The 13,629-nt window shown below is 20.2% G+C and overlaps 4 protein-coding genes across 4 annotated transcripts; all 4 read right to left on the bottom strand.

Annotated features, from left to right (window-relative positions):
* Positions 1-339: 339 nt before the first annotated feature.
* On the bottom strand, positions 340-1,471 carry PY17X_0200061 (PIR protein; the record flags this gene model as incomplete). The annotated part of the gene is made up of 3 exons (XM_034637505.1): positions 340-426; positions 516-1,319; positions 1,457-1,471. 3 exons carry the CDS (start codon positions 1,469-1,471, stop codon positions 340-342), a joined length of 906 nt encoding a protein of 301 aa, XP_034493339.1.
* Positions 1,472-3,991: 2,520 nt separating this feature from the next.
* Positions 3,992-5,157, bottom strand: PY17X_0200091 (PIR protein; the record flags this gene model as incomplete). The annotated part of the gene is made up of 3 exons (XM_034637506.1): positions 3,992-4,057; positions 4,148-5,005; positions 5,143-5,157. The coding sequence occupies 3 exons, from the start codon at positions 5,155-5,157 to the stop codon at positions 3,992-3,994; spliced, it is 939 nt and encodes a 312-aa protein (XP_034493340.1).
* A 2,210-nt stretch (positions 5,158-7,367) lies between these two features.
* Positions 7,368-8,472, bottom strand: PY17X_0200121 (PIR protein; the record flags this gene model as incomplete). Its single annotated transcript, XM_022957893.1, has 3 exons — positions 7,368-7,454; positions 7,545-8,324; positions 8,458-8,472. The coding sequence occupies 3 exons, from the start codon at positions 8,470-8,472 to the stop codon at positions 7,368-7,370; spliced, it is 882 nt and encodes a 293-aa protein (XP_022811305.1).
* A 2,383-nt stretch (positions 8,473-10,855) lies between these two features.
* On the bottom strand, positions 10,856-12,014 carry PY17X_0200151 (PIR protein; the record flags this gene model as incomplete). Its single annotated transcript, XM_022955067.1, has 3 exons — positions 10,856-10,942; positions 11,026-11,862; positions 12,000-12,014. 3 exons carry the CDS (start codon positions 12,012-12,014, stop codon positions 10,856-10,858), a joined length of 939 nt encoding a protein of 312 aa, XP_022810842.1.
* Positions 12,015-13,629: the final 1,615 nt, after the last annotated feature.

Genomic DNA, 13,629 nt, shown 5'->3' on the forward strand with positions numbered 1-13,629 from the left:
ATTAAATTGACATGAACACTCAATTTAATATATTATAACATATGAAAAAATATTATGCGATACATTTCATATTAATGGATATGTTTCTTTGGGGGGCATATTTGAATTTTGAATTTAATCTCGTGATTAAACATACGGAATTATACATATATTAAATTAGTGTTCAAATTGTACAAAATTAAATAAAAATATAATACTTAGCCCTAACCCGAATATGTGTCCCACAACATAAAAACTATATAAAAATTATGCAAAATTTTCTCCTCAATAGACAGTTTCTTAAAATATATAAATCATTATTACTATTCGTGAAATTGTCACTACTCTCCGTATCATATATTAATGATTCATTCTCTTCTTTATATTTTTTAGTTTTTCTCTTAATTGTTGTTTTTGAAATCGTTTCCGAAATCCAAATAACGAATACTAATATAAAATGTTAAGAAGCGTATTATTTTTTTGTTAACGTTTGCATATATATAATGAAAATAATTTTTTAATTCTTTATTATTTACCTTATAAGCAATACCCAAGAAAATTGATACTGAAGCAAATATAAATGCAATTGAAATTAGTGTGTTTTTTATTACTGATCTTCGTGAATATGTTAGAAATGATGGAAAATTACTAGATTGACAATTGCTACATTCGTTTATAATATTATTATAATCATTTGATAATGTAGACAATACTTGATAATAGGGACTATCTTCAGTAATATCAGAATATCCATTAAGTTCTTTATATTTTTCAAAAAATTGATTAGCTATTTTTAATTGATTCTCGGGATTTGAATCGCCTCCATTAACATCATAATACATATTACATAATAATTTAAATAAATCATAAACTTTAGAAGGATCTTTAAATTTAATATTCAACAAATCCTTTCTTTCATTTATGATTTCCGTAAAATTATCATATCCTAGTTGATTTTTTAATGCACTATCACAATCAATACCATCTGTTTTACAATATTCATAATCCGTATTTTTTTCTGTATATTTAATATAAAACTCATTTAAGTTGTTGGTGTCATTAACTTTTTTTAGGTTTAACATATAATTTAACCATATCATAATGTATATAATAAACACTTTAACCTCTTCTTTACTTAAATTATCAATATTATTAACAATAATTTGTTCAAATAAACATAAAAATCCAGCCTTAATTTTATCGAGATCAGTCTCACATTTTTTATCTGAATCTCCATTAGGACAATATTTCTTAAGATACTCATTTTTATCAAATTCGTATTTTGCAGAATTATCTAATTCATCGGGTAAATAGTTTCTCAATACATTGAATGGTCCACACTAAGAAAACATTTAAAAAAGTATAATAAAAATATATGTTAGTGAAACTGTTATAAAATCAAATTTAATAAAATTTATAGGTAATATAACATCGAAAAATATAAGAAAAACCAGGTTTTATTAAAAAAATTATTTACCAGGCGATTATCCATTGTAACTTCATTTTGTTTATAATATGTAAATTATGTAACATTATATTATTTTACGCTTAATAAATGACAAAATAATTGAACCATAATATATAATTGTCTGTGGTTAAACATGTTATTATTATTCTTAATATCAATTTAAATATAATATAGAACAATATATATGTTTATGGTAGTTAGGTAATTGGCTTATTTTTCGGGATGTTTAATACATTTTTTACCATATGTATGTAAATACAATTTTACATAAATTGTTATCCTTAATAATACTCATATGAGCATTATTATAAAAGTTAAAGTAACATTATAATGAATTAAAAATATATCATCTTATACATATGCTTTAATATAGAACATAAACAACGTCATATCTGTTGTTTTAATAAATGGTACCCCAAAACTAATATACTGAAAAAATCGAAACAAATAAGAAACCCATTATTAATATAATACTTAAAAGTATATAAATAGTTATTTAATAAGATAGATTAATTTTTTATATACATGTTTCTTATAACATATAATACAGAATTTTCTAAAATTATAACATTTACAAAATAAGTTCCATTCTTCACTTTTTTAATTGCATATACATAAATTTATAGTTTTATTTAATATATATCCATTCCAATTATAGTTAACATTTTCAATAACTTTATTTATATTCCAATATACCTTATTGGGTAATTTTATAATATATTTTCTCATATTTTCCATTCTTTAAAACAACAATTAGAAATGAACCCATAGTTATTATGGTATCTAAAATCTTAAATATGTATTTAAATGTAGATTGTTTTAAAAATCATACTTAGTAAATATTAAATATTAGCATATAAATAAATATTGATGCAAATTTTAAAGTATAATAGAAAACTATGTATAATTAGGTTGTTATATTACCCTTTAGGAGGAGAGAGATAAGATATATTAGTCATTTTAATATATAAATTAAGTTGAATATTCGCTAAATGTTCTGAATTGTTCATTTTTATCTTATATATTTTATTGTTATAGTTATCAATGTATATACATTCAAATAATTTATTAAAAACTCTATATTTTATTAATTCTATGACAAAATAATGCTGTTTATGATTAAAGATTATTCATTAAACAGTGATAATATAATATGAATTAACATGTAATAATAAAATGGAATTTAACATAAATTGAGTCTTTAACACCTCCATTAATCCATATTTTAGAATATAAAATTATAAATTGCAAATTGGATCTTTAACAAATATATATAAATTATGCCTTTATAATATATTATTATGCGTCTTTTCGATAAAATTAACATTAATATTTAATTATATGAAGGTTACATAACATAGCAATATTAATTATTGGTAGAGTATTTTATTATATATATAGTCGTATTATAATAACGTATTCGATCTATAATATTATTTATAATTATTAGAACGAAATATAATATGAAAATTTATTAATATTCTTATATTCAAATATATTAACTATTTTAAAATATAATTTAGTTATACCTCAAAACTATAAAGTTTAAAATTAATAGTGATTAATCTATTATTATGCCTTTATGATAAGTAAATTAAAGCGCATAAAACTTCTATTAATACTAGTTAATTTTAACACAAATGTAAAATACAAAAAGAGAATAGTAAAACAATTAAAATTTAAAAAATATTGTATATATAGTGCAATTATTATATATTATTAAAAATGTTAGATGAATAAAACATCTTTTATAGATATCGGTGTGTCGTCGAACTTCGATCGATATTTTATGAATCTATATTTTGACTGCCTATTATATATTGGTAATATGTTTAATTAACAATAAAATATATTCATTAACCTGAAGTTATATTATAACATAGATGCATAATCAAAATGAATTTTATTATAATTCATACCCAACTTCATATATAATGTTATTATTAAAGTTATGTTGGCATAATATAATTTAATTTAAAACAAATATGATACAAATTATAAGTTTTACTAAATAAAATTTTCGTTAAATAAAGAAATTATTGCATTATGCATAATTCGATGTAACAACATATTAACAAATTTTATATAATGACAATTATTATATAGCAAATATCTATATTAATATATGCAATATCGACATTTTTTTTAATAATATTAAATCGATATGAGTACTCAATTATTTATATTATAACTTATGAAAAAAGGTTATGTGATCCTTTTCATGTTAATGGCTGTACCCCTTTTTTAGTTGCACATTTAGACTTCAACTCGGGATTAACCATACGGAAATGGTAAATATATTTGATCAACATTTACAGACCAATAAATATTATAAAATTATTAAAAATTAAATACAATATAATACTTAACCCTAACCCGATTGTGGGTTCCATAAACATAACTTCATCCCTGATTTATAACATAAAAATATATAAAAATTATGCAAACATTTTGATAAAAGTTTGTTACTTCCAAATATAAAAATATATTAAAGTGTATTGATCGCTATTTTCAGAGTCATATATTAATGAACCATTTTCTTCTTTATTTTTTTATCTTTTCTTTTAAATGTTGTTTTTTGGTTCGTTTCCGAAATCCAAATAATGAATACTAATATAAAAATGGTAAACATATTATATATTTTTTGATATTCGCATATAAGTAATCGAAAAAATAATTTATAAATTCCTTATTATTTACCTTATAAAAAATTCCCAAGAATATTGGTATTGCAACAATTATCGATAAAACTGGAATTAATTTGTTTGTTACCGACGAACTTGATGGTGTAACTTTAGAACTCAGTTCAGAACTCGTTTCAAAACTCTGTTCAGAAATTTGTGTTGTTTTTATATCTGGAAGTAGCGGAATATCGCTACAATCAATGGTAATACTTTCACAAAAATTTTTAAAATTATTATAATAATTTGATAAAGTAGACAATACTTGATAATATGCGTTATCTTTAGTATTATTAGGATCGTTAAGTTCATTATATTTTTCAACAAATTTTTTAGCACAATTTAAATAATTCTTATTATTTGGGTTGTTTGCATCAAGTTCAGTATACATGTTACATAATGTTTTAAATGCATCATAAAATTTAGACATATACTCAAAATCAATATTGAACAATTCTTTTTTTTTATCTATGATTTCCTTATAATTTGTATATCCCGTTATTTCTTTTAATGACTTACTGCAATCTCCACGATCATTATTACAATTAGTATAATGTGTATTAATTTCTATATAATTACTATAAAAATCGTTTAATTTGGTGATTTCGCTTTCTTTTTTTAGGTTTAACATATAACTTAACCATATGATAATGTATTCAGCAATATTGATATCACTTATTTGATTTTTCACAAACAATTGGTCAAACAACCATAAAAATCCAGCATTTATTTTATCGAGATAAGTCTTACAGTTTGTTTCCCCTGATTCTCCATTAGAGCAATAATTCTTAATGCTCCCTAAATCATTAATATCTTTACTTGTATGGCTGTTTAAGTCATCGGGGAAATAGTTTCTCAATGTATCAAACCTTCGACACTAAGAAAACATTTAAAAAAGCATAATACAAATATATGTTAATGAAATTCTTATAAAATCAAATTTAGTCAAATTTATAGCTTATATAATATCAAAAAATACAAGGAAAAGCAAATTTTATTAAAAAATGCAGATACCATGGTATTATCCATTGTAATTTTATTTTGTTTATAATATGTATATTATGTAGCATCATATTATTTTATATGTTTTACGCTTAATAAATGACAAAATAATTGAACCATAATATAAAATGTATGTGGTTAAATATATCATTATTCCTAATATCAATTTAAATATAATATAGAACAATATATATGTTTATGGTAGTTATATAAATTGCCTTATTTTGGGAGATGTTTAATACATGTTTTATCATATGTATATATAATACAATTTTGCATAAAGTGTTATCCTTAATACCTTCGAAATAACCCTATCATAAAATTAAAGTAATATTGTAATGGATTAAAAATATATCTTCTTATATATATGCTTTAATATAGAAAATAAACAACGTCATATCTTTTGTTTTAATAAGTGGTGCCCCAAAACTAATATACTGAACAAATCGAAACAATTAAGAAACCCATTATTACTATAATATTAAAGTATATAAATAGTCATTTTTAAAATATATTAAATAATTATATACATTTCTCTAATACTATATACCACCGTTTTATTAAAATTATAGCATTTTCAAATTAAGTTGTGTTACTTACATCTTTATACAAATTACATAATTTTGTATTATTTTTATTTAATATAAATTAATTCATAATCCATTTTAATGAGACCAATAACTTTATTTTTATTTCTATATACTTCAATTTGAAATATACCTTATTGAGTAATTTTATAATATGTTTTACGCATTCTTTCCATTCTTTAAAACAACAATTAGCACTGAACCCGTATTTATAAGCTTAAATAAGCCTTTGAATGTAAATAGTTTTTATAATCATACTTAGAAAATATTAAATATTAATACATAAATAAATATGATGCAAATTTAAAATATAATAGAAACCTATGTTTAATTAGGTTGTTATATTAGCATTTAAGAGGAGAGAGATAAGATATATTTTCTCTTTTAATATATAAATTTATATAAATATTCGTTAAATTTTCTACATTTTTCATTTTTATCTTATATATTTTATTGTTATAATTATCAATGTATATACAATCAAATAATTTATTAAAAATTCTATAATTTATTAATTTGATGATAAAGTAATGATAATATAATACGAGTTAATATGGAATAATAAAATGGAATTTAACATGAATTGAATCTTTAACCTTTTCTTTATTCATTCAGATATTTAGAATATAAAACCACATATCTCAAATTGAATCATTAGCAAATATACAAAAATGATACCTTTATAATGTATTATTATGCGTCTTTTCTATAAAATTAATATTAATATTTAATTATATGAAGTTTCCACAATAAAACAGTATTTCAATATTAACTATTGGTAATTTCTAGATTATATGTATAGGCATATAATATTAACGCATCATATCTATAATATTAAACTTTATTAATATACTTATATTTTATTTTTTAACTATTTTAAATATAATATATTTATACCTCAAATCTTTAAAATTCAAAATCAATAGTGATTAATCTAATATTATACCTTTATAATAAATAAATTAATGTATATAGAACTATTTTTATAATTTGAATTTAAAACATTAGTATAAAATGATACTATACATAATCGAAAATTAAAAGGATAGTATAAATATATCTATAGTGTATTTGTTATGTATTACTAAAAATGTTAGATGTATAAAAATATTTTATAGATAATGTTGTACTGTCGATTCTCGATCGGTATTATATGCATCTATATTTTATGAATATATATTATTACAGTTATGTTATCAAAGTACAATTTAAATTTAAAAAAATAATACAAATAATAAGTTTACTAAATAAAATGTTTCATCAAATAAAGAAATATATTATGATATATCATAATATGAATTAATATATGCAATATATATATTTTTTTAATCATATTAAATCGATATGAACACTTAATTATATATATTATAATTTATGAAAAAATTGTTATGTGGGCCTTTTCGTATTAATGGCTATGTTCCTTTTGGAGTGCATATTTAGAGTTCATTTCGTGGTTAAACATACATGTATAGTAAATATATTTAGTCAGTGTTCAAATTATAAAAAATTAAATAAAATATAATACTTAACCCGAACACGAATACGGGTTCGACAACATAAAAACTATATAAAAATTATGCAAAAATTATTTATTTCCCAATAGACAGCTTCTTAACATATATTAATCATTATTAATCTTCGAATCATATGTTAACGATTCATTCTATTCTTTATATTTTTTATTTTTTCTCTTAAATATTGTTTTTGAACTCGTTTCCGAAATCCAAATAATGAATACTAATATAAAAATGGTAAACATATTATATATTTTTTGATAATCGCATATAAGTAATCATGGAAATAATTTATAAATCCCTTATTATTTACCTTATAAGAAATTCCTAAAAAAATTGCTATTGCAACTAATATCGATAAAATTGGAATTAATTTGCTTACTATCGATGAACTTGATGATGCAACTTCAGATCTTTGATCATAATTTTTGTTTGGCATCCCAGGAATGGATGGGAAATCACTACATTTATCTTTTAAATTATCATAACCAATTAAAAAATTAATCAATACATTAAAATATGGGTTATCTTCAGCAGTCTTATAATCTATGTTAAATTCTTTATATTTTTCAATAAATTGACGAGCTTTTTCCGAACATTTCGCGCAATTTGAGTAGTTTGTATCAAGGTCATTATAAATGTCACATAATGTATTAAATACATCATATAATTTAGATATAATACTCATATCCTTACTTAAAAAATTATAACTTCTATCTATAAGATCCTTATAACTATTATAACTTCTAATATAATTTAGATTAGTAGTATACTTACCACCATCCTTTATGTATGTATTATAAAAAATCGTTATACTGTCGTTTTCTTCAGTTTTGATAAGGTTTAACATATAAATTAACCATATCAAAATGTATTCAACAATATTTATGTTTCTTTTTGCAACCATCTCAAATGCATGGCCATCCTTAAAGAATGTATCAAAAAAATATAAACATCCAGCACTAATTTTATCGAGATTACTATTACATTCATTAGTACAATAATTTTTGAAAAATTTATTATCATTAAATTGATAATTTCCTTTATTCAATTTATCAGGAAATTTATCCCTTACATTCTTGAACCTTTTACACTAAGAAAACATTTAAAAATAATTAATAAAAACGTGTATTATTGGAAATTTTATTAAAATAAAGTTTAATGATATATATAATACAATATCAAAAAATGTAAAGGAAATTATTATTATTAAAAAATGCATATACCATGTCCTTATCCATTGTGATGAAATTTCATTTTATATTTGTAAATTGAGTAGAATCATGTTATTTTATATACGATGCACCAAATGTGTGACGCAAATACTTTAACCCTATATATAACAGCTGTCTGTAGTTAAATATGTTATAAGTTTTTCAATAATTAAATTAATATAGAATAATATAATAATATTACAAAGAAACGCTCTATTTTAGTTTATGATAATTACCTAAATTACCATAAATAGAGGCCTGTTTAACAAACTTTTGATTAAATATATGATGCATTCTATACAAAAACTTATATTCTTACTAATATTTGGTATAACATTATTATAAAAATTAATATGCTTTATAAATAATTTAAAGTATGTTTGAACATAGAAAAGGAATATATATATATATATATATATATATATGTATTTTATGTTTTAATGATTTAAATTCTAAAACTTAAATACTGTATAAATTTAAAAAATAAAAAGTTATATTATTACTATAATCCTTAAAAGTATATAAATAATTATTTAATAAGATAGACTTAATACTTATATACTTGCTTCTTATAATATATAACACAATCTTTTCTAAAATTATAACATTTACAAAATAGGTTGCATTGTTCCATTCTATATGCAAATTATATAAATTGATATTGTTTTTATTTAATATATAGAAATTTAAAAAAAATTATCACATTAAATAACCTTTTTTTATTCGTATATACTTCAATCTATATGTATACCTTATTGGGAAATTTATATTTTATTTTATGCATAATTTCCATTCTTTAAAACAATTAGCACTGAATCCGTATTTATAAGCTTAAATAAGTTTTTATATGTAGATTGTTTTTAAAATAATACTTAGTAAATATTAAACATATATACCTACTGATGACATTTTAAAGTATAATATAAAACTATGTTTGATCATGTCATTATTTTACCCTTTAATAGGAGAGAGATAAGATATATTAGCTCTTTAATATATATATTTATATAAATGTTCGGTAAATATTCTACATAGTTAATTTTATCTTATATATTATACTGTTATAGTTATCAATGTATATCATTCAAATCATTTATTAAAAATTCAATATTTTATTAATTCTATGGTAAAACAACAACAATATAATATGCGTTAATATGGAATAATAAAATGATATTTAACATGAATTGAATCTTTAACACTTTTATCATTGATTCATATTTTTATAATATAAAACTACAAATTCAAATTGGATATTTAACAAAATATATAAATTGATACCCTTATAATGTATTATTATTTACCTTCTCTATAAAATTAATATCAGTATTTAATTATATGAAGGTTTCACAATATAACAATATTTCAATATTAGTTATTGAATAATATTTTGCCAGTTTATATGTATAGGTATATAATATTAACGTTATTCTATCTATCATATTATTTATAATTATTAAAACAAAATATGATAAAAAATTTATTAATATACTTATATTTTATTTTTTAACTATTTTAAAATATAATTTATTTATACTTCAAAACTATAAAGTTCAAAATTAATAGTGATTAATCTAATAGTATACCTTTATTGGAAATAAATTAATGTATAAAGAACTATTTTTATTATTTAAATTTAAAACATTAGGATAAAATGATACTATACATAATTGTTATTTTAAAGGATAGTATTCATATATCTATAATATAATTATTTATTAATATGCATATTTTTATTGCATTATTAAAAATGTTAGATGCATAAAATGCCTTTTATAGATCATGTTGTATTGTTGATTCTCGATCGACATTTTATGAATATATATTATTATAGTTCAGTTGGATAAAATGATTTTAATCTAAATAAATATGATATAAATCATAATTTTTGCTAAATAAATTTTTCATCAAATAAAGAAATATATTATGATATGCATAATTTCATATAGTTTTGAGTTATCAAGGCTTATATAATAGGCAATTGTGATAAAGCATAATATAAATTCATATATAATCAATATCTATATTAATATATGCAATATAGACATTTTATTTTAATCATATTAAATCGACATAAACACACAATTGTATATATTATACTTTATGGGAAATATGCTATTGATCCCTTCCATGTTAGATTATTCCTCTTTTGGTTGCATATTTTGACTTTTTAACTTCATCTTCTGATTAAACATACGGAATGATACATATATTAAATTAGTGTTTAAATTATAAAAAATTAAATAAAGATGTAATATTTGGCCTTAACCCGAATATGGGTTCCATAAACATATCTTCAACCCCCACAACATAAAAACTATATAAAAATTACTTCCCAATAGACAGTTTGTTAACATATATGAATCATTATTACTATTCGTGAAATAATCACTACTCTTCGTATCATATATTAATTATTTATTTTCTTCTTTATATTTTTTATTTTTTCTCTTATTTGTTGTTTTTTAAATCGTTTCCGAAATCCAAATAACGAATACTAATATAAAATGTTAAGAAGCATACGGTTGTTCATTAATGTTTGCATATATATAATATTTTTTTTTAATTCCTTATTATTACCTTATAAGAAATTCCTAAAAAAAATGCTATTGCACCAAATATCGATAAAACTGTAAATAATTTGTTTGTTATCGATGAGCTTGATGATGCATCTTGAGAAATTGGTTCTAATCTTTGTACAGGATTTTGTTTAGAATTTTCTACACAATTTTTTGGTTTTTCTATCGCTGGGAAGGATAAATTGGAACATTTAACATCACTATATTCCTTTTTAAAATGATCATAATCATTTGACAAAGTACACAATAGTTTATTACAGGAACTATCATTAGTAATACTAGAATCTCCATTAAGTTTATTATATGTTTCAACAAATTCATTAGCATCACTCAAACATTTTGTGCAATCTGACGTTCTATCATTAAATCTACTATACATGTTACATAATGATTTAAATGGAGCATAAAATCTAGACAATTTTTCATTAGTAATTTCCATCAATTCTTTTTTTGTATATATAAATTCATCATAATTACTACAACCATCAACACCATTTATAGGATTTTTATACTTTTCTTGATTATTAATATATACTTTATAAAAATTTGTTAGAATGTTTCCTGTGTTATCCTTTAGGTTTAACATATGACTTAACCATATGAGAATGTATTCAACAGCATTGATATTATTTTTTACATTATTATTAAACAAACCAGAACTCCCAAAGAATTTATTAACCAAATGAAAAAATACAGCATTCATTTTTTCGAGAGGACGATCACATTGATTGCCAAAACAATAACTATTTAAAAAATTACTATCATTAAATCCATGATATTCATTACTTTGGGTCAATGTATCGGGAAAATTATCCCATACACTCTGAAAGCTTTCACACTAAGAAAACATTTAAAAACAGTTATTAGAAATGTATATTATTGAACATTTTATTAAAATATAGTTTAATGATATTTAAATATAATACAATATCAAAACATGTAAAGGAAATTATTATTATTAACAAACGCATATACCACTTCCTTATTCATTATAATGGAATCTTATTTTTGATTTTTAAATTTAATAAAATCATGCTGTTTTATATACAATGCTCCCAATATGTGACGCAAATAATTTAACCCTATAAATAACAACTGTTTGTAGTTAAATATATTATAAGTTTTTCAATAATTAAATTAATATAAAATAATAATACAGTAGTATTACTAAAATCATATTATACTTATTTTATGACAATTAGCTAAATTACCTTAAATAGAGGGATGCTTAATATAGTTTTGGCTAAATATAAATATGATGCATTTTATACAAAAAATTACTATTATTAATAAAATATGGTATAACTTTATTATAAAATAGATATACTTTTATAAATAATTTAAAGTATGTTTGAACATAGAAAAGGTATATATTTATATTTTATGTTTTAATGATTGCCCTTCTAAAACTTAAATAATGTATATATCTAAAAAATAAAAAGTTCTATTATTATAATCCTTAAAAGTATATAAATAATCATTTTTTTAAATATATTAAATTTTTATATAGTTTTTTTCTAATACTATATACCATGTTTAATTAAAATTATATTATTTTCGAATTAAGTTGCATTGTTCCCTTTTTTAATTGCATATAAATAATTTTAATATTATTTTATTTAATATAGATAACTTTACAATCTATGTTAATGAGTCCAATAACTTTATTTTTATTCTTATATAATTAAATTTAGAAATATACCTTATTATATAATTTTATAATATATTTTGCACATCTTTCTCACGGTTTAAAACGACAATTAGCACTGGTCCCGTATTTATAAGCTTAAATAAGTCTTTAAATGTATATTGTTTTTAAAATGATACTTAGTATATATTAATTATTAACATATAAATAACTATTGATCAAATTTTAAAGTATAATAAAAAACTATGTGTATTTAGGTTGGTATATTTGCATTTTAGATAGGAGAGATAAGGGAAGTATGCTTTTTTAAGACAATTATGTAGCCATATAAGATTTACCTATTCTATATAACTAATTATTTCTTGTATCCTTTTAACATTAAAGCTTTAAATTATGTATATATATTAAAATTATTCATTAGATATAACTTATAATTATTTTATAAATATACAATTTTCTTTTATATTTTATAATAAACTATATTTTTAAGTAAACTATAGAATTATTAATATTATTTTGCTTGACAGTGTTAATTCTAATATTAGCACATTAACAAAATACTGTTAGAATTGTATTATTTCATTTGATGTTTTGTGCATACAATTTTAATTTTATCATACCTTTAATAATATATATCAACGTATTCAAATCAAATGAATTTAATGATTTGTTCGTATTTAATACTTTATCTATTGTTATTACTATTATTATTGTTACTGCTATATCACTGTATAGTACAACGAAATAATTAATTCACTCAAGAGGAATACTTTAATTCAATTAGTATTTTTCCTTGTTTCATCGTTTTTAAATCAAACATTCTAGAACATATTACTTCGTAATAGCAATATATTTAATTATATATTTGTGAATTATATATATATAATAACCTAATAAACATATTATTAGTTCAAATTAATTATTACATACTTTTTATATATACTTTTCATTAATATG

This window comes from Plasmodium yoelii (genome assembly GCF_900002385.2).
Source record: "Plasmodium yoelii strain 17X genome assembly, chromosome: 2".
Taxonomy (NCBI): domain Eukaryota; phylum Apicomplexa; class Aconoidasida; order Haemosporida; family Plasmodiidae; genus Plasmodium; species Plasmodium yoelii.